This window comes from Benincasa hispida, chromosome 6 (genome assembly GCF_009727055.1).
Source record: "Benincasa hispida cultivar B227 chromosome 6, ASM972705v1, whole genome shotgun sequence".
Classification (NCBI taxonomy): Eukaryota; Viridiplantae; Streptophyta; class Magnoliopsida; order Cucurbitales; family Cucurbitaceae; genus Benincasa; species Benincasa hispida.
The window spans coordinates 24,146,279-24,167,232 of NC_052354.1; the positions used below are offsets into that span (position 1 = coordinate 24,146,279).

Here is a 20,954-nt window from a genome sequence, read left to right on the forward strand (position 1 = left end):
AGAATGATGAAGGGTAAGCTAAACACTACTCCTACTCCTATCTAACAGACAAAGCAATGAGAAGTATAAATGAGAGGTAGAGACACGACAACTGTTGACGCGTAGTAAATGGATGGAAAATAGATAAAATGTGAGGATGTATTCATCGCAACCCTTAAGAGTGACCACAAGGGCAACCTCAGCCAATGCAAGCTATGCGATTATGCTACACACACTTGTGCCTAAATCTAGGATGTATACAATGTGTATGCGAAATGTCAAGAGGCCTTATTCCTAAGTCTTTATTCCTACTCATGTGCTCTTACACATAAACAAGATGACCACATACCGCCAACGTATCCTACTCTTGGATGCATGTAAGATCCTCTCCGTAGGGTACATATGCTGTGTAATAGCAAACAGAGCTTATTCCTAAGTTTCCCATTCTTGCTTATACGATCCAATCCGCTCTCTTGAGTCTTAGATTTGGATTTTAGACTACTCTTCCAAGTGTGCCTAAATGATGAATGATGCGCTCATAAGACAAGGTAATCACATTAACCTGGCTGATGCAAGATTATTCCTATCTCTAGTGAACACTGACTTACATTACTTAATGTGACCAACCACTTACCCTCCCAAGCAGTTGGTTGTTGCTGACTTTACTCATAGACAAGTATTGCGTCCGCCTATAGTAGACAGGTGTTGCTACAACTTCACACTAAATAAATAAAGTTTTCTCACACATCTCGGTGGTTTGCTACATGCTTCATATCTCTAATCCGCATGATTAAGTATGTGATACTCTAACAGTTTCACTAAGTGATGCGATGAAAGTTAAGGATGCTAAGTAAAGAAAGATGGAGATGGAATCGAAGGAAATATAGAAATGCATTGAACACACAATGTATTAATTTCTTAGTCCAAAATGTAATACAATACAATATAAGAAAAGAAGAGAAAATGAAATGACCAGCTAGAAGCAATGTCTTGCTTCCAGCAGATGTGTGTCAAGGCTGCCGGTGGTGCCATGGATGGGTGGTGGAGCAGACTCTCTCGAGATCTAACTCTAGTGAAGGCTCCAGTCGTCACTCGGAATGAATAAAGGAGATGAAAAACTCTCAAGTTTTCCTCTCATGCTTTCGTCTGGATCACAAGGATCCACCTGAAGGTAGGAAACCTTGGATGAAAACCTTGGATGAAATTCTGCTCATCGGCTTCTATTTATAGAGCTTGATCGTCGACAGCATTTATGGACCTGCTCTGATTCTGACATTCGTGGTGCGTTGGTCCTTTTCTGAATCTCTGCTGCTAACGGCATGGTAGGTGAAATGTCAACATCATCTTTTATTTTCCCGAGATATGCGTTGATGCCTCCATTCCACCAGCCTTGCGTTCATCCCACTGTTATGGTTATCGTGTAGCCGCAATCTTGCAGTGACCGCATTTACTTGATTACCGCAACTTCTACATGATGACCGCAATTGCTTGACGATCACAACTCCTATGCGATGGACACATGCGATTGATTACCGCAACACCCATGCATTGATCGTATGCATTCGCATTTGCGATGGAGAATTTCTCCGCATGCGGTCGTCTATACGATAGCCCGGCTTCCACGTTTGCGTCCACTTCCTGCGTTAGCTACAAAAATAGACAATTGAACGCATTATAGTAGGTTAGCCAAGATTCTTGATGCTGAACGACGCAAACTTATTTTATCATGAATTCCTATCATAATCTTTTAATATTCTTCTTAACAGCCCTCATAACTTTAAATAAAAGGCCTAAGATGACGTGCATTTCTGCCCATCATCAATTGGCTAGGCAGTTGCTCACGAGAGCAAGAGATTTCCAGAAGAAGAGTTCTTCAATGGTATGTCTCTCAATTCTTGTTGTATTTTGATTAAGAAAGTATGTTGTAATTTTCTTTATAATGCATAACTATTCTTGTATGTTTGTGAATGCATTTATTCTTGCACAATGGGCTTGGAAAGATCTTCCTTCCGCTCATAAAGATCTCCGTTTAGATTTCCTTCATCTTATGGATGTAGTCACAACATATTTATATAGATCTCTTGATAATGATATCTATATGAGAATCCCAGAAGGATTTAAGGTACCTGAAACATATAAATCAAATTCCTGAGAATTATATTCAATAAAGTTACAGAGATCATTATATAGATTGAAATAATTAGGATGAATGTGACAATCGCCTAAGTGGATATTTATTGAGAGAAAGATATCAAAACAATCCAATATATCCATGTGTTTTTACAAAGAAAGCGCAGTCAGGATTTGTTATTAAAACTGTATATCTTGATGATTTAAATATAATTGGAACTCCTGAAGAGCTTTCAAAGGCAATAGAATATCTTAAGAAAGAATTTGAGATGAAAGATCTTGGAAGAAAATTTTTTTGTCTTGGCTTGCAAATTGAGCATTTAGCAAATGACATATTTGTTCATCAGTCAACTTATACAAAAAAAAAAAGTTTTGAAAAGGTTCTATATGGACAAAGCACATCCATTGAATATTCCAATGGAAGTTTGTTCACTAGATGTGAAGAAAAATATATTTTGACATCGAGATGATAATGAAGAACTTCTTTGTCCTGAAGTACCACATCTTAGTGCAATTGGTGCACTTATGTATCTTGTTAATAATACAAGACCAAATATTGCATTTTTAGTAAATTTATTAGTAAGATATAGTTCTACTCCAACAAAAAGACATTGGAATGAAATTAAGCATATACTCTGTTATCTCTAAGGAATGATTAATATGGATTTGTTTTATTCAAATAAATCGAATTTTGATCTGGTTGGCTATGTAGATTTCAAACAGGTTATCTATTCACATGTGGAGGAACTGTTGTATCATGGCGGTCAATGAAACAGACCATAACAGCTCCTCAAATCATGTTGAAATTCTTGCAATCCACAAAACTAGTCGAGAATGTGTTTGGTTAAGATCAACGACTCAGCACATTTGTGGAACATGTGGCTTGTCTTCTAGTAAAAATCTTCTACCAATATTATATGGAGACAGTACAACATGCATATCCCAAATCAAAGGAGGATATATTAAAGGAGATAGAGCAAAGCATATTTCACCAAAGCTTTTTCTACACTCATGATCTTGAAGAAAATGGTGACATCACTGTACAACAAATTTGTTCGAATGATAACTTAATACACTTATTTGCAAAATTATTACCAACCACAACCTTTGAGAAATTAGTGCACAATATTGGAATGCAGCAACTCAGAGATCTCAAATGATGTTTTCATGAGGGGGAGTAAATATAATGTATTCTTTTTAAGAGTATTAGATTATACGAAATATGTAATTTTTTTTCCTTCACTAGGAGTTGAAGGTATTGCACTAAGAAAGACTCCTGTCGTTGCGTCAGGTCAGATTTTCACTGAAGTTATTTCTTTAAAAAGAGGAGCAAGCACCACTAGATCTTCAACAAGGTGGAAATTCTCATATTCTGTATGGAACTGAGCGGCAAGCAAGTGAATGTGATCTTGCCCTCCATCAGCCAGTGTGTGTGAGAGTGAAGGTCGGAAGGAGGAGTGTTATAAGCTTTGAATGGAAGCCCCGGTAAACGGCGGCAGTAACTCTAACTGTCCTAAGGTTCCCATGGGTTTTTTCTTAGTAAGGTTTTAACGAGACATATTTCAATATATATATAATAGGTTTGAGGGAGTGTTATAAATATCACAAATTATGTGTAAAAAAGATACCCATTCTTAGTGTGAAAAAACCAAGTGTCACTCCCTATACAAACTTAATATATATATATATATATATATATATATATATAATTATATATATATATATATATTATATATATATAACTATGTGTCTTGTAAATACTCACTCTTAGTATCCATGTAATCCACTTTCTATTTGCCAAATGTCTATAAATAATGACATTTTGTAAATTTTGAAAGACAATACATTAGACAAAATCCATGAAAATTAGAGAAAATGGAGATTTTAGAGAAATTTCTTATTTCATATTTTGTCAATTTATTTTTATTTTATTTATTTATATATTTATGATTAATTTATTTAATATTTATTTATTTTCTTATTATATTAATTTATATCATATTTATTCTAATATTATATTTTATTTGTATCTATGTTCCTATTGTGCTCCTCAAATTTGTAACAAAATGTATAATGTTGATACTAAAATTTAAATATACGTTGAACTTGTAGAACGAGAATAAATAGAAATGTTAGCGATAGAAATGCATAAATGTCGGTAGAAATGTACTGACACTTTTGAAAATCATAAAGCAAATAAACACAAATCCCAAAATTCAAAAATTAAACATAATTGAAAATAATAAAAATAAGACTTGTTTGATTAACAAACCTTTGAAAAGTTTAGCAGCGGCTTTGACAGAATTAAAAAAAAACAATTAATTACTAATTTTCTTTATAATGGTAATCACTAAAACAATGATAGATTATTAGATTATTAACAACCCAATCAAAGTCAGAACGGCCAATATTAAATTCGTGATCTTTTTTTCATGGCTGCTGATATTTTTATAATATTTTGTACAAATATACCAAGTTTGACTAACTATTTCCTTTTCAATTCATCATATGCTTGCTTGATTCCTAACCTATTTTTTATTTTAAGTTTTGTACCTTCAAAGGATTTCCCTATCTATTTGCAGCATGTGAGATTGATTGGAGATTACATCTTCATTGTTTATAGAACAAGAAATCGAATAAATCAAATCAAATCAAATCATACAATAGAGCAATGTGCTTGTCAAATGCATTATCTTTAGAAGGAAATGACAACACGAGCACAACTTCACAATATTTGACATGTACTCTCAATTTTGAACTTCAAATTCTCTTACTCCCCATTTGTTGTACTAAACGAATTCTAATTATCTATGTTTTTTTTAAGTTCAACAAGTGAGTAAAGCTGAAATCTCTCACCAAAATCAGAGGTATACGCTTTAGCTATTGAGCTATTATAGCATAAAGTTATTGCCATCATAGTTTGGCAAGAGATTTAAATGATACAAAATAATTAGAGCTTATTTTTAAATCTTGTTTTTAAATTTCATTTCCATTCACGAGTATTGTTCCCATGCAAGTAAAATAAAATAAAATGGAGGCATATTCTCATTTTTCAAATTCTATTTTACTAAGCAATGAAAAGGTCATTCGTATTGTTTTTTATTCACAAATTTACATTATAGAAATGAAAAATAATACCAAATGCCTTCAATTTTAAATGAAAAAAGGAAATCAATTTTGCTCAGATATGACCTCTAAATATGCCTACGATTCTCAGAATATAAAAATATGAAGTTATACCATCACAAAGCAGATGCATGGAATAAAAGGGTCCATTTGAATCGACTTTCTATGCACTTTGTTAAATGCTAAACATTAGTATTTTTAAACAGGAAGCCAATCCAATCCGAACAAGCAGAAAGCAAATGGTTATCAGATCCTCCAAAAAGTCTACAAATCCTTCTTTTTCTTTATTTTAGTTTTTCTGGTAGTATCTGAGAAGGGCAAAACCATACAGAATTGCATAAAATGACCACATTTTTCTCCCCAACAGTTAACTCGAAACGACTAACATCTTTCATTCAAAAGCGCAAAAGAGACCAATTAGATCCTTGGATGAAAAAAAAAAAAAAAACAGTACTCTTGCAAATAAAATTCAACTGAGAAATACGTAGTTCTTGTGGCTTGCAACAACAATCTACTGGTTTCAAAATTGTTTCAACTGAAGCACAGCTTAAATTTGATCTGTTTTCCCAAATTAAAACTTGGAAATGGAAACTTACAGCAACTGTGTGGCTAAACTTTCCAGCAACCAACGTTGGCAGTACCTGTTTCTTTTATTGCAACTCAATCTGTACCTTTCAATTCCATGCTTACTGCACATTACTTCAAAAACTCAAACTCAAACTGTACTACCCCCGTTCAATAAATTTTCTGTTTCTTTATTTCTAGTTCTCCATTTTCTAGAATAGAACTTGTGCAAATGAGTCAGATACCATTTCAAAACAAATTTATTCCAGAACTATAATAAACTATTTTTCCAAAACTTGGCAGTAACTTCCTAACAATTCTTCAAATTATGAGTCAGATACCATATAACAAGTTCAACACCGCCCCCCCCCCCCCCCCCCCCCAAAAAAAAAAAAGAAGATATATACACACACACTACATTTACTTCTGATAAACAAGAATGGAAAAGGGAGAACAATAAAGAAGAAAAAAATCGTTCATCAGGCCTGCCTATTGGTTTAATACATGAAACGGTGGTTGGTCAATAGTTATAGGTCAAATGTTATCAACTTACATCCTGTGATGAAGTCTCCAAAATGATATGAAAAATTGATGTATCCCGTAAACCTTAGTTTATATGTGAAAAGAAGACCTCAAGGAAACTACTCTACTAACAGCTACATATAGAATTCCAGTAATCAGTACAACCATACCTCTCAAAAGTATTGTCAACATAACCTTCTGGCGGATTATAAAACATTAGAGAAGATACAGCCAACTGCACTCAAAATAGAGGAAGAAACACAGGACATGAACCTGTACTTTCACTTCCATTGGATCCACAACCGTTTAATACCGGTCCCGGCGCCTGCAACAAAAGAGTGATAATCCATAAGAATTGAGGGGGAAATGGTATAAAGGAAAGAGGGACAAACTGATTATATACTATACTAAAAAGAAGAGTAACGCATGATCTCCATGTGCTATTAAAAATTTAATTAAGAATAAATATAAATATTGAATATCTAATAAGAAATCCAACCAAATATTTAAATGGCTTCAAATCACACGTGTTGACAGGCAAGGAACTCACGGATTAAGCAGGTAGGAAAGAGCATCCAAGGTCATAATTCCTAAATATCCTCAGAAGCAATGAGAATGGAGTACAAAAATGGTAGCTCTAAAAAATGCAGAGGATGTTTTTAAGGCAAATGCAGAGTAGTTATTACTTACAACTTACCAATCCCTAGCAGAACTTACAAGGAAGATGCATATGTATTAAAGAGATCTTTAGACTCTACATTGCTATCATTTAACCATGAATATTCAGGCCAACTTACATGCACATCCACTATCTCCTAGATATTTGACCTTACAACATTGGGTATTGAAAAAACTTGACAGATGTAATCAATATGATTTCAACCCAAGGAGACTTTAATCACTGTGATACTATCTCAATTTCTGAAGGATGGAGAACTAATTACTCGAGACTGTTTAACTGCAAAATACATGCATTAAATGTTTATGAAGTATCAAGGAGTCATGTTTTGCTCAACGTGTGAAATATGAACAATGACCAAAGAAAGGACACAAGATACGTAGCACAAGTTGATATGGTCATTAAACAGTACTTGTGGCGATCATAGTCCCTTGCACGTTCTCGGTCTGTTGATCGTGAGCGTGAACGGCGACGACTTCTAGAATCATAAGAGCGATCTGGGTCTCTGTTGCGCTCTCGATCATAACGATCCCGATCATGATACCTATCACGATCCCTGCTCCTACGATCATTATCCCTTCCACGGTCACGACTATCACCACGATCACGGTCTCTACTAGGTTCTCTATCAGGTTCTCTACTACGCTCCTTTGATCTGAAAGAAAAACATCAAGATAATGAACATACCACTATAAAAGACAAATTATAAAAAATAAAATAAAAAAGAAGTTAACACCATTTTGGCCCTTGTAGTTTATGTTCCATTCCATTTTAGTCTCTATACCATCAATAATCCAATTTTAGTCTTTGTATTTCCAATAAATCTTAAAGTTACTCCCAATACTTTCCATAAAATCCTAAATTTAGTCCTCCAAAGTTAACTTGTATGAAATTTGATTAAATAATAATATTCATTTTCATGCAAGAAAAGATACTAAATAAATATATTTTTGCAATTTATAAAGGCTTCTTCTGTGTCATCTCTCCAAACCCTTCAAAGGAGTCTCAACTCAAGATATTTATCGTTGTTGGACTTCTTTTAGAACATCATTAAGCTTTCGCTTTCAGTTATTAGCTTTGCCCAGTAGTTAAGTAGTTGTCTAATGTTTTTCTTGTATGCAGTATTTTTGTTTCTTTTTGTAAACCTAAACTCTATCCTTGAGCATTAGTCTATTTTCATTTTCTTAAGGAAAAGTTTAGTTTCCTTTTCAAAAAAGAAAAACAAATGCTACCAGTGAATAAATTTTTTTGAGAAAAAAAAATAACCAATAAACTTATGGCATGAACTAATTTTAAGATTTATGGACAACATTTGAAAATTTAGAGACTAGACTAAAATTGAACATTGGAAAATTTAGACTAAAATAAAACAAAATAAAAAATATAGGACCAAAATGGTATTTTAACCACAAAAAGATTCAGGTGTATGAACAATTACCGTCGATCATCATGTCGATCAACTTTGCGGCTTTTGTTTCTTTCTTCCTAAAAAAAAGTGACAAGAAATGAAACTGAAACCACACATCATGGTAATTCAATGGCAAATAACATCATATCAACATCATTTCCCCTGTACTTTTTGTTTCTCACAGAATTTAATAAATAGGTATATAAAATAAAAGGATTAAGAAAAGAAACAAAGAAAGAAAGAAAACTCCATTACAACTCCACTACTCCAACGAGGCACTAATCTAATGGCCAATTGAAAAATGCATAAACCATCCTAGATTAATTAAACCCTGAAACTACAGGTTGCATAACAAATAGGTATATAAAATAAAAGGATTAAGAAAAGAAACAAAGAAAGAAAGAAAACTCCATTACAACTCCACTACTCCAATGAGGCACTAATCTAATGGCCAATTGAAAAATGCATAAACCATCCTAGATTAATTAAACCCTGAAACTACAGGTTGCATAACAATAAAATCCAAAACTACAAATTCTGTTGAGCTTACTGCCTGCGAAGGTTTTGTTGCCTGAGCAAGTTCTTCTCGACAATGGAATAATAACGTAGGCTGATTTTAGGGTCATGAATTTGACCCTCAGTTTTACTAACAGCTCTTACTTAGTTAGAGGTACTAGTTGGGAGGTTATTCTGTTACTTTTTTTCCTTTTTTTTAAAAAAAAAAAAGAAGAAGAAGAAGAAGAAGAAAAAGAAAAATATAGGAGAATTTTATTTTGCAGCTTTTTACATCATTCTGATAAAGATTTCTTAACGAAAAATTGTTTCTTACGGGAAAAAAATACATTTTTCAAAGACTAGTTCTCTTTTTATTGGCTCCAGGGGTTTACATTTTCCACCTTTAACACAGGCTAAGCCACTACCCACTAGTACTGTGAAAACACCAGCAATCATAAACTTGCACTTACTTTGTGGTTTGGGCACTCCACCAATGCCATTCAAGAAATAGACACCAGGGGAACTAATCACATCAAGTAAACCGTAAAATAATATCCAAGCTTGCTGAGGTTTGGCAATAAGGTCGCCTTCAGAGTAAAGTTTTACCATATCCATCACAAAAATGTGTCACAAAAGAAAAACCCATTTGTCTCTTAAGGAAAGGAAAACTCACAGATAAAGTAATAACTCAGAATCTCTATGGTAGAATTTGAAACCTATAGCAGCACCTGAACCCATTCACAGTACCAACTTAAATACACACCTCCAAAGACATTTGAGGACAGTACATAACACACCCAACACCTAAGTAACTAACCATCAACACATTTTCCAATAAAGAATGTCTTTTTTCTTTTTTTGTTTTCCTGCTAGAATGATGTACATAGAACCAAAAATGGGTAATAACATGAACATGAATAAAATCATCTAACCTGCAGTTCCGCTAGCTTTTCACGTATTTGCATGTAGCCAAGATGAAGCTTTCCTCCAAAATGATCTGCCAAACGACGATCACTGAAAGAAAAAGAAATTAAAATGGTCTAACACTCAAAAACAAAAATTCATGAATTTATATATATTCATTCTGAAACTCAGAAAAAAAATATAATGCATAGTTCCCCATAACATTCTAAGGAACAATAGCATGATCCACAAATATAAACAGAAATAACGCACAGTCTTTAGCTGGAAAAGTTATCCTCGTAAAACTGGGCCCAAGAGCCTGCTGGGGAAAAGGAGGTATAATTGTCGGGTCAAAACTGAGCACTTGGAAACCCCAAAAACTAACTTTACATTTTCCTTAGAAAGCTTAGATCATCAAAAGAACATGTATAATTTGTAGAGTCAAATTTACCTGTCATAAACGCTTAAAAATGCCCCACAGATGTCACACACGCGCAGCTTTTGATCCGTCTGGGTAAATCCAAAACAAGTGAGATTACATTACATATTGTATAAATAAATTTATATGCTTTGAATCATATTATAAATCTCATATAGATTCCATACTTATTGAAAATAGACTCCAAAGCCATATTATAAATCTCATATAGATTCCATAATTATTGAAAAATTTAAAAATCCCCATTATACTATTACGAGTTTCCAATCAGCATCCGTTGAAGGGCCATCAAATCCTCATATTCAAAATGAGCTTAATGACAAATGGTTTAGGAAAAAGGGAATGGGGTTATTGTCAAACTTGACATAGAAAAGGCATTTGACAAGGCCACTAGGGTTTTTTTTTTTTTTTTGTGGAGAAAATCTTGATCGCAAAGGGTTTTTGGCACCACTTGGATTATATGGATAAGGGCTATATCTCATCGAAAAAAAGTTCTATTATTATCCACGATAGGCCTAGGGTAGGCCAGAATCCGAGGTGACCCATTATCCCCTTTTCTTTTCATTGTGGTGGATGGTTTAGTAGGCTTATGTTCAAGGAGAAGAGGTGGTTTAATTAGGCTTTCAAGTGGTGAAGGGTCCCTTTTTATTTGTCACCTTCAATTTGCAGACAACATGATTCTTTTTTTAATCTCATGAGTTGGGTGCTCTCAAAATTTTGTTTGATGTTTCCCACCCATCAGTTAGGAAACTTCGGGTTTGGACCTAAATTGCCAAAAATTAGATGTCACCCAAGTGAAATTGGAGCCTTCTATGCTTTGCTCAGAGGTTTGGGTTAAAGGGTTGAAAAGTGGCCAAACACTTATTTGGGTTTCCTCTGAACAGACCTCATCAATCCATTTCTTTTTGGCCCCATCATTGAAAATTGGGGGGGGTGTTTGGATCTGTCACCGTGGACCTCATCCTCTATTGCAAAAGGGGTAGGTAGGGTTACTCTCCTCCGAGCTACCGTATCAAACCTCCCTACCCATTCCTTATCCTTTTTCCTGTTGCAAAACAAAGCTGCTTAATCCATGGGAAACATTTTTAGGAACTTTCTTGGGAGGGGTAATAGAGATGCCTCTCGCCTTCAAATTGTAAATAACTATGGAGACCTCAGCATTCACATTTTAAGGGATGGAAATGGGCTCTCTTCACCAAATGAATTTGGCAGTATAACATTGAAAAGACTGCTCTTTGGGGAGACTTATTGATGCAAAATACAGTCCTCAGATCTAAATGCTTATCCCGGAAGATCTTTTCGAATTCTGCCAATGGAAAATGGAAATTCATCTTGAAAAAGCATGATTCGGTGACTGATCATGATCGGATCAGAACTTCTTTAGGGAATGGGGCCTCTACATCTTTTTGGAAGGATCCCTCCATTTAGCTTGATCTTTACAAAAAGAAGGGGGTTTGAAGGATATATGGAGCACTGATCTTTGTTTCTGGGATTTAAAGCTTTGCAGAAATCTTAAACATGAGAAAATTCTGGACAGGATGAAGTTGGATGTTCACTCACCCTCGCATCTTACATGCCAAGAGCACAAATGGGTATGGTTGGCTGGAAATAACGGTGCTTTCTCCATGAAACCTCTTCTCCTTGATATGTATAAAGAGAGAGATTTATGTGATCCTATCCTTGCAAAGGCTATCTGGAACAACCATTATCCCAAAAAAGTCAAGTTTCTCCTTTGAGAGATGGATCATATAATGTGGCTGCACATTCAGTCTTCAAGAATGAAAGAAACCAAAGAATATTTGTGAACAAGAGGTGTAATTGGGAAGTTTTCTTGGATCGTGTTATTTGTTGCTTTATTTTGGTGTAAATCATCTCCTTATTTTATCTCCTATAACTTGGCTCTTCTTGAAAATTAGGAGAGTTTTTTCCTGATAAAGAACCAAACTTTCGTTAGGAAAAATAAAAAATAAAAAATAAAAAAATAAAAATAAAAATAACACAAGGACATCCAAAAGAAACCCACAAGAGGCAGTCCCGCTTAAGGAAGGGACTCTGGTCAAGAAATATAAGTGCTAACATACTTTTGATAAGAATAAGTTCTAACATATACCTACAAAGAGATTGTGTCACTCACACCCAAAGAAAAATTCATAACTTAACAAGGGACAAGACATCACATGGACCCCCTCTCAATGCCTCAAAAGGTTTTATTGTTTCTTTCCCCCATAAACCCCACAAGATCCCGCAAACCCCCACTTGCCAAAAAAACCTCCCTTAATCTCGAAACAAAGGATGGCAGAGAAACTCCTCGATCATCTCCCCATGATCTTTGTACCTACTACCTAGCAACCTAAAAGTCAAACTCAACAAAAAAGTAGCTCCAAAGAAATTTAGGGAAATTGCAACTTCAAAGGATATGAACAAGGTTTTCCTTTGCTTTACAACAAAGAATACAACAAAACAGCCCTATCAAGGAGGAAAACTCCTCAAAAGCCCATTTAAAGTGCTAACTTTTCCACGGATAGTTTGCCAGATAAAGAATTTAACCTTCTTTGAAATTTTTCACCGTCTAAAAAGAGGACAAAACGAATGCACTAGAACAAAATGGGATCAACAGCAAACGAAAGAATGAGCTATAAGAAAAGCCCCTAGTAGGATTGAGCTCCACAGTCTAATCTTAGACTCCCCAACCAATGATAAAAGTGACACAAACCAAGTTAAAGAGGAAGAGCTCCTGAAAAGAACCAAGACATTACCTACCAAGTGATTTCTCATAGAGCTCAAGTGATATGAACAAAGAAATGTAAAGCAAATGGGTTTATCTCTACCCAATTATCCTCCCAAAAATATGTTGTCTTCCCATCACCCACAAAACAATGAACCATATGAGAAAAAGATGGACGCTCATTGGATACTTCTTTCCATAGGTTTTTGTAGGTGCCTTTGATCCCACCTGACATCAAAAGGATGAGAACCATGCTTGCTACAATCCTATACCACAATGTAGACAAATGGGAACCACCAAAGCCATTCAGCCAAAAGGACTTTGTTATAAGCCCTTAAATTCCCTAATTCAAGACTCCCAATGTTCACCAACTTTCCCACCACCTCCCGCTCACAAGATGGTCACCTTTCCCCACATCCCTTCCCACAGAAAGAATTAGCATCCCTCTTGCATGGACTCCAGGACCATTTATGGTATAAACCCAAATATGTGAATGTCGATTTTGTTAATTCAAGATGCAGTCCTTTATACCTCTCAAGGTATACTTCTCATTCCGGGAGCAGTCCATATATATTCATATATAAGAAACCAATGCATTGATGACATGAAAACCTATATCAATGCAAGAAAGTCCATCCTACTACCATTAATCAGGCACATCCATATTGAGATATGAATCACACCTAAGATGAAATAGCGTCAACAGTTCCACCACGGCATCCATAAATATTCTTTTCTTTTGCATTTCATATTTTAAATACTGAATTAGCTTTTAACTGGAAGATAAACATAACATGTTTCGCCAAAGAGATGAGGAGGATTCACAAGAAAAAGTTGACTCACAATTCGCACATCAGCAGCTGTATATTTGGATGAATCCATCACTGGCTCCTGCCTAGCAGGAAGCTGAACAAAATTGAACCAAAAATAACCACCATAAATAACAGTTTATTCCAGAAGTATAATTAGAAATTAGATTTTTTCAAAAATACATCCGTATAAGTAGAGAGCATTAATTTATACTATCACTGCTAAGGAATCAGGGACAAACCTTTTTAAGTGCTTCAGCTTCCTCCAGGGCTTTTTGAGCCTCATCAATCATTCCTTGCTCACCTGCAGCAGAACAATATGGAGATTAACACCTGTAATTAGCAAAACTACAAAAAATGAACTTCCGAAACTCCGATCCCTATGCAACAGAAACAAACTGAAAAATATGCTGACCAACTATTTAACTCTTACTCACAATCACATTTCAATAATTATCAACCCTTTCACGAAAAAAGAAACCATGATAAGATAAATAAAACCCAATAAAAACGATTTACCACATACTTTACAGAAAATAAATTCACAATACAACCTGGTGTTTGTTAAACAAGACTTACCGAGTTCCTCGGCCTTTTTCAACTTCTCATTTATCATCTCTTGTGTACGAGGATCAGGAGCTACAACAGGTAGAGGAGCTAGAGGAGGTGGGTTTGGCAGAGGTTGAGGCAAAGATGCCCTATCTTTGTTGAAAGCATCTAAAAGAAGCATGGACTGTTAAAAAATACACATTTATATGTTAGATAACTCACATTGAATATTGACAAAACACATACCATGGTTAAAATTATAAACATAGATTTGAAAAGTTCAACTATTTTTATCCAAAATTATTATATGATGTACCTGTTTGTCAGCACGTTTGGTCCTCAATTCTTCTACAACCTCCAAAACTCGAATTTTGAGATCTGTTTTGCCCTCAAGATCTGCAATATTTGATACCTCAACTTCTCAATAGGACTTACAAAAAATAAGGACATAAAACACAAAGCAATCAATTAAATTAAAAAACAACTTTAGAATCTCAAATACCTAATAAAGCCACACAAAAATAGGAAGGGAAGGAGAAAGAAGTTTCATCAGTCATTTTACAAGTTTTGCATGTGTGAGCAGCATAGTATTATGAACTGATATAACAAAAACAAACAATATCCTCAAACATAAGTCTTAATTTATATACGGTGAAGTATTGGAGAGTGTTCTTTACATATATTAAGAAAAAAAGGGGAAGATCGCTCATAACTATATCAGCCAATTTGAGAGGGTCGGGCACCTCCTCACATGCTAGTCCTTTCCAAAATAACCAATACCTTACCCACCATCCCGTATCCCCTTGGCTTTACTACATATAAGAAACATGCACAACTAACTAGCTTAGTCACCCAATTTCCCATTTTATCCCTCCTAGTGAACATACTTAAAATAGGAGGCTTAAAATTACCACTGAGCGCCAAAGAAACCTTGTAACAAAGTATTTTTTGAGTTGCTATGTTAATGGCAGTGCTAGGGCTCCATAATTTGCCACAAATTGTTGAAAGTAATCCATAAGACCCAAAAGCCTAGTAATTCATTGAGAGATATAGAAATGGTCCAATGTTTGACCATTCCCATTTTTCCCTATCAGATTCCACCCTAGAAGAAGGGCCTGTGACCCAAATAATTGATGTGGCCACAAGCAAAGCAAGACTTCCTCAAAATGGTAAAAAATAGAAATTTAAAAATGATAGTCCTTCATAACAGTCCAGAGATGTTTCAAATAGGCTTGCAAATCTAGACTATAGGACCAAAATATCACTAAATCCAGCACCACGAAAGTCACTGAATGGGTCAGTCTTTTCCTTCCATTTTTCCTAATGAAAGTGAAAAAAGTGTGAGAGGATATTGTAGATGTCTAGCATGGAGATGGACACAGCCTCTTCTAACGCTAGAGGACCACTAGAAGACACCTGAGACTAGAGCATCTTGTGAAAATAATTGTAAATAAGAGCAAAACACATAGTTCATTAGCATCTGAAAGGTCATCAGCAGGTTGGTGAGGCCAAAAAAGCATGACTAAGAACTCATAATTTCCCTCATGAGTTCAAAGAGTCATTTTGTGAACATCTTCTATGACTCTTATTTAATGGTCTCCCAACTTCAAGTCAAGCATGGAAAAGAGAGGGGATGCAAGCAGTTCATCCGATCCTATCAAAATAGGGATCTCTTTTTAGGATCATTTCTGCATTTAGAGCTCACTAATCAACACACTATTTACTAACACTCAGCCAAATGATCTCCATGTTCAACACTTTCTTGATGAGTTCCTCAATCTCAAATTTCTATGTGTAGGTAACAAATAAGGATGCATATGGCATAGTTCTATGTATAGGGTTTTCTTTTTGAAGTAATCACATAGCTACGTGGAAGAATTTCTTGCCATCCACTCTAGATATTTGGAAGTTATCACTTCCCTTTTTGTACATTTTATTTCATTCTTCTTCAATCTTTTTCTGTTGTTTGTCCGTTCACCGCCACCTCTCCCTCGTTGCAGCCTAAATTGTTAATAAGCTCTCTCTTTGTTGATGTTCTTTCTTCTTCTGTAAGCACTCTCTCTCTCCCTTGGTATCTCGTTCTCTCTCTCCAATTGTGATTAACGTTGGACTATTTCATGTGTTTTTAGTATTGATACTATTTGAAACTTGCTTATCTTTTATATATTGTTCTTTATTGAACTTCATTTCTTTCCATGTCAAATATGGATATTTGGCTACAAACAAAACATTCATGTTTGCTAGCATTGATCTACTAGATCTATATCTCCTTAGATAGACAGGTGAAAAAGATATATACAATCCCAGAACTCAAACATATCCACCTCTCTGGATGATTTTACATGCAGTTCTAATTGAAAAAGAAAAACATAATCCACCACTTGTAACAGAGAGAGAATTATGAAAGATTGGGGATCATTAACATTTTGACACAACTCTTATTATTTCCAATATAGTAAGCAATCCAGGTATGGAAAGAAAATAAATAGGTCTTGGTATTTAATAAAAGCTAGATAAAGAAAGCATCCAGTTCTTCCACCAATTGAAATTTAAATACCATATTGGTCGGCTTCTTTCAACTTCTCTTTAATTTCTTTTGATAACTCAAGTACCTCAGGTATCTGTAAGAACAATCAATTAAACAGATAAATAAAAAATATATATGAATCACCATAAATATATATATATATATATATATATATATATATCTTCACTATATGCCCTAACAAGTAAGTACCTGGGTGACTTCAGAGACAGAAATTGCAATAGCTGCCTTTGCATCTTCCTCCTCAAGTCGTTTCAAGGCTCTAGCAATTTTTCTATCACACTCGATAATGAGACGATCTATAACATCCTCCAAGTCTCGGTCATAGTTATGAATCCCTTTAGCCTTTCCCTCTTCATATCTAAATGAAGTTAAAAGAACATTTGTGGAACAAAAGAAGTACAATCGAAATCTTCCAAATCCACTTAACTGCCTTAATCATTTATGTTATTAGGAATCCCTTAAACTAATTTAGATTTAGATAGATATAAACATACACATCTTGAGCAATGGTTTTTCTGATTTTATTAGTAAGAAATGGCCAAGGTACGTTCACAAATACAACAAATATTTGAACTCAGGACTTCTTACCATTCTAAAAGAACAATTCAATTCACTGTTTCTTGTTGAATGTTAGGTAATACATCATACACTTAAGTTTTCCCAATATAAATTTTTACAAGCTACACAATTTATTTTTCTTTTACAAGAAACTTGACGTAGAGAGAGATCCTCCACCAAAGAAAGCTTCAAGAGGGAGGATAATCAAAAATTAAATCATTGTACCTATGCCTCATAAAAAAATAAAAACAAAAATCATTGTAGCAACAACACCACCAAGAAGCATTTAGCTTGCAAGCTACACAATACGACACGTACTGTGTGAAATGGAAGGAAACGTATGGTTTAAAAGATTCAACTTAGTCCACAGATCCATGAATGATATGACAACATATTCTAAGATTCTATGATGAAGGAGAAGGAAATATTACCTTTGGTTGGCATACATCAGGGAAGTATGGTTTGAGTTTAAGCCCATGGATTAGCATTTCAAAGATTTGGAGTAAGTTTGGATCATTTGTTGCATTCAAGTTAGGTAATGGGAGGAACATTCATTTCCGGCTTGATGTTTGGTGTGCTGATTTTTCACTTAAATTGAGTTTCCCTCTACTATTTTGAATAGCTTCATTCCCAAGTGATAGAACATTTGATCACTGAGATTCAGAAACTCAATCATGGAACTTCCTCTTTCGAAGACAGCTAAAAGATGAAGAAACTTCAAATTTACAGCAGTTACTGAGCATCTTGGCTAACAAACATTTATCCCAATCACCTGATTTTAGTCGATGGTCATTGGATTCCTTGGGAAAATTTACAGTTGGCTCCTTATCCAAACACTTGATTGCATCTTCCCCTCTTGAAAAGGAGGTTTATCAGATTCTAGTGGAAATCTAAGAGTCCTAAGCGTATCAAATTTTGGTGTGGATGTCGATTTTGGAACTCAGAATTGTCCTCTACTATGCAACATAAGCTACAGGTGCACTAACTTTCTCCCTCTATTTGTCTATTATGTCTGATGAATAGTGAAGATCTACAACCGTTGTTTTTTGACTGATAGTTCTTACATTCATGTTGGTGGCAGTTTTTATCATATTTTGATCCATATTGGGTCTTCCGAAGCTCTTTTCGGGAGAATGTCACTCAGATCTTGGTTGGCCCTTTTATTATCCTTTAAATCTCAAATATTACGATCCAATGCAGTCAAGGATCTAATATCTAAGATTTGGTTCGAAAGCAGTCAGAGGATTTCCCATGAAAAATCGGTTGGGCTCCGCACGACTTTTTTCCCCATCATGGTGTTCTCAATCTAAGGCTTTCGCTAATTATTCCATTCAAGACATTTGTTTGAATTGAAATGCTTTCATTTATTCAATTTAATAATGTCTTTGTATTACTTGATTTGAATCCTTGATAATTTTGTATGTCTTGGTGTCTTGTATGTTGGAGCACTAGACTCTTTTCAGTATATCAATGCTTTTTATTTCAAAAAAATTTGAAAGTTCAATGAAGCAGCATCTATAAGCTGCAGGCAGGCATGACTTAATTACTCCGTTTGTTAGTAGGTTGAATGAAGCAAAATTGGGTAATAGATTACAGGCATGGAAAATTATAAATCTTTACAAAGAAAACACAGTGTAGAGTTGACTGAATGGGATGGGTCTCCTTCCGGAAACTTTTTATTCCACCAGTACAGAACTAAAATTTCAATTTGAAGCCCAATTATGATAGCAAATTAACCAGCTCCATGGCTCTAGCACGAAATATGACAAGAGTAATTCCAACAATGCTATTAAAAACAAACACAGTGGCCTGTAACTGCATCAAGGATACTCTTTCCTAAGTTGCAAGGAGTGGATCTTCGGACATGGACCCATATCCATTTTCTGAAACAGAAATGAATTTAATTAAAATATAATTAATAAAATGAAAAAAAGAAAGAAACCCCCAAGTCGTTGTGAGGAGAAATCAAATTCCTACAACAAAAAACAAAATATACTCGGCATTTTCCCCTCCATTTTCAGACGATTGATCACCCAGGTTTTTCCTAACAACTAAACCAACAAAAACTCAAGAACCAGCAAAGAAAAGCTCCAGAAAAGTTGCCGGGTGGTGTTCTGACTAAAAAAAGATGTGCCTAAACAAAAGAAGAGGTGGGAAATAAAGGAAAGATTGAATTGATCTAACCGTGAGTTGGAAGAGCTCGTGGGGACAAAGCCCAACTAAGAACATGCGGCACACATCGCGGTCGTAGTACTTGCGGCTCACTTCCTGGACGTCCCCATTTCGATTCGCACCCATTAGCTGGTCCAGTTGCCTTCTAAAAGCATCCATGATGGTCTCTCCGGAGCTCTCTCTCTCTCTCCAGGAAGCCTTCTCACCAAAGGGTGTCTCTGCTCTCTAGAGCGAGGCTATCGGATGCAAGTACAGAATTAGGGTTGGATTTGATTTGGGGTTTGGATTTCCGGGTCAAATCGTTTTCGGTTCTCCGGGTGGAAATGGATTGCCAAATTCTCTTTTCTGCCCTTTTTCAGTTTTGTAAAGAGTGCCTTCACTTTAATCTTGGGTGTAATCGTAATGCAAATTGTGAATGGATGAAAATGAAAATAACTCCTAGTCGTCCGAACGAGTCTAACTCAATTGATCTAGTATCCGTACTATCAACATAAAAATCGATTAGGTTTTATTAATATTAGAGCCAACTAAGAATTAATCTAGAACGATTGATTTTATAAATAAAAAAACTAATCCGATGTCCAATGAAGAATAAAACCAATAGATTGTTTTTTATTTCATTTAGTATACTATTGGTTTGGTTATCGATTCTTGGCCTTTTCTTTTTCTTCCTATTTTTCATTCTTATTTCCATTTTATTTTGAACTTGGCCTTTTTACTTTTTTTCAAATTAAAATAGGACATATTTCTTTATTTATAGATTGAAAGTGGACATTTTTTTTCCTTGACATATTTATGAATAACTAGTACAAGTACTATGTGAGTTGAGGTATGTTCATTTTAGCTTAATTTTTCATTTTCCTAACAAGTATACATATATATGTGCTATAATAATTAAAATTTTAGAAGAGACCTAAAATAATTAAAATGTTCTTTTTTGTTATTATTCTTATTGTTTCTTGCTCAATTTTTTGTTTTTACTTACTCATTCAAAATTTTATGTTTGAAAATTTTTAATGCCTAAATTGAATTTTTGATAAAATTGATCTCTTTAGTTTAGTTAAAGAATTAAAATTGAGAAATATTTTTAATTTTTGAAATTGAAAAGGAAATTAAGTTTATAGAAAAACCCACAATTGTGGGATTTTTCCACCTTGTGAAACAACTCACCTTCCACTTCAATTTCCATGAAATCAAAGAAGGAGGAGCTACTCTTGTTGAGATAATCTATGTGCTTGAAAGTCTTGCACAAAACTCACTTATCTCAGCTAAAGATTAGAGATGCAAAAGTTCTGTTTTTCTGGAAAAAAAATTGGTGAAGAAATGTTCTTCACTTGGTTGCTGTAAA

General features: G+C 34.7%; 1 protein-coding gene and 1 long non-coding RNA gene across 10 annotated transcripts; one reads left to right on the forward strand and one right to left on the reverse strand.

The window, feature by feature from the left end:
* Nucleotides 1–6,256: 6,256 nt before the first annotated feature.
* Nucleotides 6,257–19,896, reverse strand: LOC120079723 (putative RNA-binding protein Luc7-like 2). 9 transcript variants are annotated; one of them, XR_005482332.1, is made up of 14 exons: nucleotides 19,619–19,896; nucleotides 19,265–19,317; nucleotides 17,066–17,234; nucleotides 16,886–16,949; nucleotides 14,645–14,724; nucleotides 14,359–14,512; nucleotides 14,022–14,083; nucleotides 13,814–13,876; nucleotides 10,258–10,316; nucleotides 9,836–9,917; nucleotides 9,577–9,631; nucleotides 9,374–9,490; nucleotides 8,439–8,485; nucleotides 7,561–7,655 (listed from the first exon to the last, which is right to left on the reverse strand). XR_005482332.1 is itself a non-coding variant. In XM_039034058.1 (13 exons), the coding sequence occupies exons 1-13, from the start codon at nucleotides 19,763–19,765 to the stop codon at nucleotides 6,628–6,630; spliced, it is 1,242 nt and encodes a 413-aa protein (XP_038889986.1). In that variant the 5' UTR covers nucleotides 19,766–19,892; the 3' UTR covers nucleotides 6,257–6,627. The 9 variants fall into 9 exon arrangements, 6 of the variants coding, with proteins under 6 accessions (XP_038889986.1, XP_038889989.1, XP_038889988.1 ...); XR_005482333.1 differs by adding an exon at nucleotides 10,080–10,128 and having other exon boundaries at nucleotides 9,374–9,631; XM_039034058.1 differs by lacking the exons at nucleotides 9,374–9,490; nucleotides 9,577–9,631 and adding an exon at nucleotides 6,257–6,646 and having other exon boundaries at nucleotides 7,413–7,655; nucleotides 19,619–19,892.
* LOC120079724 lies at nucleotides 8,539–8,930 on the forward strand. The gene is made up of 2 exons (XR_005482335.1): nucleotides 8,539–8,606; nucleotides 8,768–8,930. It is a non-coding gene; the product is annotated as an uncharacterized LOC120079724 (long non-coding RNA).
* Nucleotides 19,897–20,954: the final 1,058 nt, after the last annotated feature.

Bases quoted from the DNA above. Each gene is read 5' to 3' on its own strand.
- LOC120079723 (XM_039034058.1), bottom strand. From the start codon at position 19,765: ATGGATGCTTTTAGAAGGCAACTGGACCAGCTAATGGGTGCGAATCGA. The intron at 14,725-16,885 runs GTATTTAAATTT...CAAATATTGCAG, and splicing joins GAAAGAAGCCGACCAATATG to ATCTTGAGGGCAAAACAGAT. The intron at 13,877-14,021 runs GTTTGTCCCTGA...AATTTTGTTCAG, and splicing joins AAGCTGAAGCACTTAAAAAG to CTTCCTGCTAGGCAGGAGCC.